Source organism: Trachymyrmex cornetzi, unplaced genomic scaffold (genome assembly GCF_001594075.2).
Source record: "Trachymyrmex cornetzi isolate Tcor2-1 unplaced genomic scaffold, Tcor1.1 scaffold939, whole genome shotgun sequence".
NCBI lineage: Eukaryota > Metazoa > Arthropoda > Insecta > Hymenoptera > Formicidae > Trachymyrmex > Trachymyrmex cornetzi.
Genome location: NW_017300288.1, coordinates 50,376 through 52,415, shown reverse-complemented (window position 1 = coordinate 52,415; position 2,040 = coordinate 50,376). Strand labels below are relative to the sequence as shown.

The following is a 2,040-nucleotide window of genomic DNA, read 5'->3' as shown; positions in this document are numbered from 1 at the left end:
CTTTTTTTCTGTCTAATCTTTATTTTTATGCGAAAACGCATCGAGTGAGTATATTTTTATCGATATTTGAACGAGAAATGATCGTCAACGTGACATCAAATTGACGTCAAGAAAATTAATTCGCCGGTCACTAAATGATACATTTCATCAGATGCACCAGTCACTAACCGGGACAGATGATGGTGTCATGATAGGGCCAGATTAAATTCAATCGGTCATAAATGCGTACATTTACATAGTCCGTTATTTCTTTTTTTTATTTTTATTAGATTGTGCTTAGAACTTCAGAAAAACATGTTTTTCGATATAAAAATAATTAATCTTGAGTTCGGTAAAATTGATTCCTGATTTTAACTATTTTTTAGTATTTTTTATTCTTATTAACTCATGCGACTATCTTACATAATCATAAATGGGACATTTACCTTATAGACTATGCGCCAAATTTTTAAATTCTTCCGTCAAGCTATGCAGTCCTTATCACGGCGAAATCGATAGCCTGATAGCGAGCTGTCGTAGGAGCAATGCACGTAATATCCGATACTCAAGACGTTGTGATGTTGGTACGTGTGAGTAGCGGATTGTGAATCGCTATCTATTCTTTCCAATGCACACTCAAGATCGGCGTAGACTTGATGAACGGGACGCGCTCTTTCCGACAGTGGTTGCGGAAGCTCAGCCATTTGTCGTCCTCGCTCGGTAATCTGATTGCGCAATCATTCAGTTTTTCACAATCCTCGCTGTGGGTCTCCAATTTTGCGCTCGTGCTAAATTAGTGGAGGCATTTGGAAACAATTATTATTGTTGTTGTTGTTGTTATTATTATGATTATTATTATTATTATTATTATTATTACGTACCTATCGCAGAAATATTTCTTATGCCCCTTTTTATTAATTTGTGAGCCGACAAGGCGGGATAGATTCTTGATCAGCGCAAAGGGTCCCGCGCTATCGTTCTCCATGTACAGCAGGTTTACGTGTTTGCTCCTTTTTCGGTCGGCGAATCGTACCGGCACAATTCCCTTCGCGATGGCGTAGGCGTTGATGGAAATGTCGTTTAGAGCTTCAAATTTCCTAATTTGCCTCAACGTCATTGGAAATTCGATACTCGCGAGATTCAGTACCGATGAATAATGTGGATACGAAGATTCCTGTTCCACATTTTTTTGAGCTGGATGTAGAGCCGCGACCACGCGAAACATGCATTGTCCGTGGATTGCACGTTGATAACCGCTCTCTTTAGCATAATTTCTCGCGGGAGTTTGACGTGACATCCCGCGCGCAGAGGATTTAGTTTATTCGCGTTCACCGCCAAATTTAGTATACGCGACAGTGTCCATCCGCTGTCGTGTTCCTGGAACTCTTCCAACGATGCTAGGATAGGTTCGATGACGCGCGTCACGTATCACGCAAATCGGTACATCGAAAGACTTCAATGTTCCGGGTGGCGATACTCTTGTTCGAGCGTATATCACCAGCCACGAACTCACCATTAAAAATAGTGTTTATTTTTATAGAGTCATATCTCTGCATGATACACTGTACACGCTCGAGCACAATTTCACTCGCGTCTTCGAGAAATCGCCGAGGTTCGATGTAATTGGAGTTTATTACCGTTAGAATAAGATTTTCGAACGCCGTTTCGATCTCGCGCCATCGAAGTCCATATCCGGCGCCTACGTGCACGAATCGTCCACGCACCAAATCCTTCAAGCTTTCAAGTCGCACGATACATGCGATCACTGATTGTCAATTACCAATCGATAATCGCGAGCGTTTGATACGGCTCTGCTCCTCTAGAGATTCTATAAATTGGTCGCAACGTTGTTCCCACGCGACGTACTCTTCTCTTGTATTAAACAAGCTCAATCATATCACGCTCCATGTTGTCACTTGTGCTGTTAGATTGACTAATAGAGCGGTGCACCTAAAACTTGTTATTTATATAATTTACTTGGTCACGTGACATTACATCGATGATCACCGCTCTAACATGTTGTGACATGTTGTATCATGTCCTTGAAAAAATTTCTTAAAT

The 2,040-nt window shown here is 41.2% G+C and overlaps 1 protein-coding gene across 1 annotated transcript; it reads right to left on the bottom strand.

Annotated features, from left to right (window-relative positions):
• Positions 1-516: 516 nt before the first annotated feature.
• LOC108769729 (uncharacterized) lies at positions 517-1,204 on the bottom strand. Its single transcript, XM_018520870.1, has 2 exons — positions 861-1,204; positions 517-767 (listed from the first exon to the last, which is right to left on the bottom strand). The coding sequence occupies exons 1-2, from the start codon at positions 1,202-1,204 to the stop codon at positions 596-598; spliced, it is 516 nt and encodes a 171-aa protein (XP_018376372.1). The 3' UTR covers positions 517-595.
• Between the last annotated feature and the right edge of the window lie 836 nt (positions 1,205-2,040).

What these genes read in the sequence shown, in the direction of transcription:
- LOC108769729 (XM_018520870.1), bottom strand. Translation starts at nt 1,204, where the DNA reads ATGTTTCGCGTGGTCGCGGCTCTACATCCAGCTCAAAAAAATGTGGAA. An exon ending in AAGAAATATTTCTGCGATAG is followed by an intron (nt 768 to 860) that starts GTACGTAATAAT and finishes CCACTAATTTAG; the next exon opens with CACGAGCGCAAAATTGGAGA.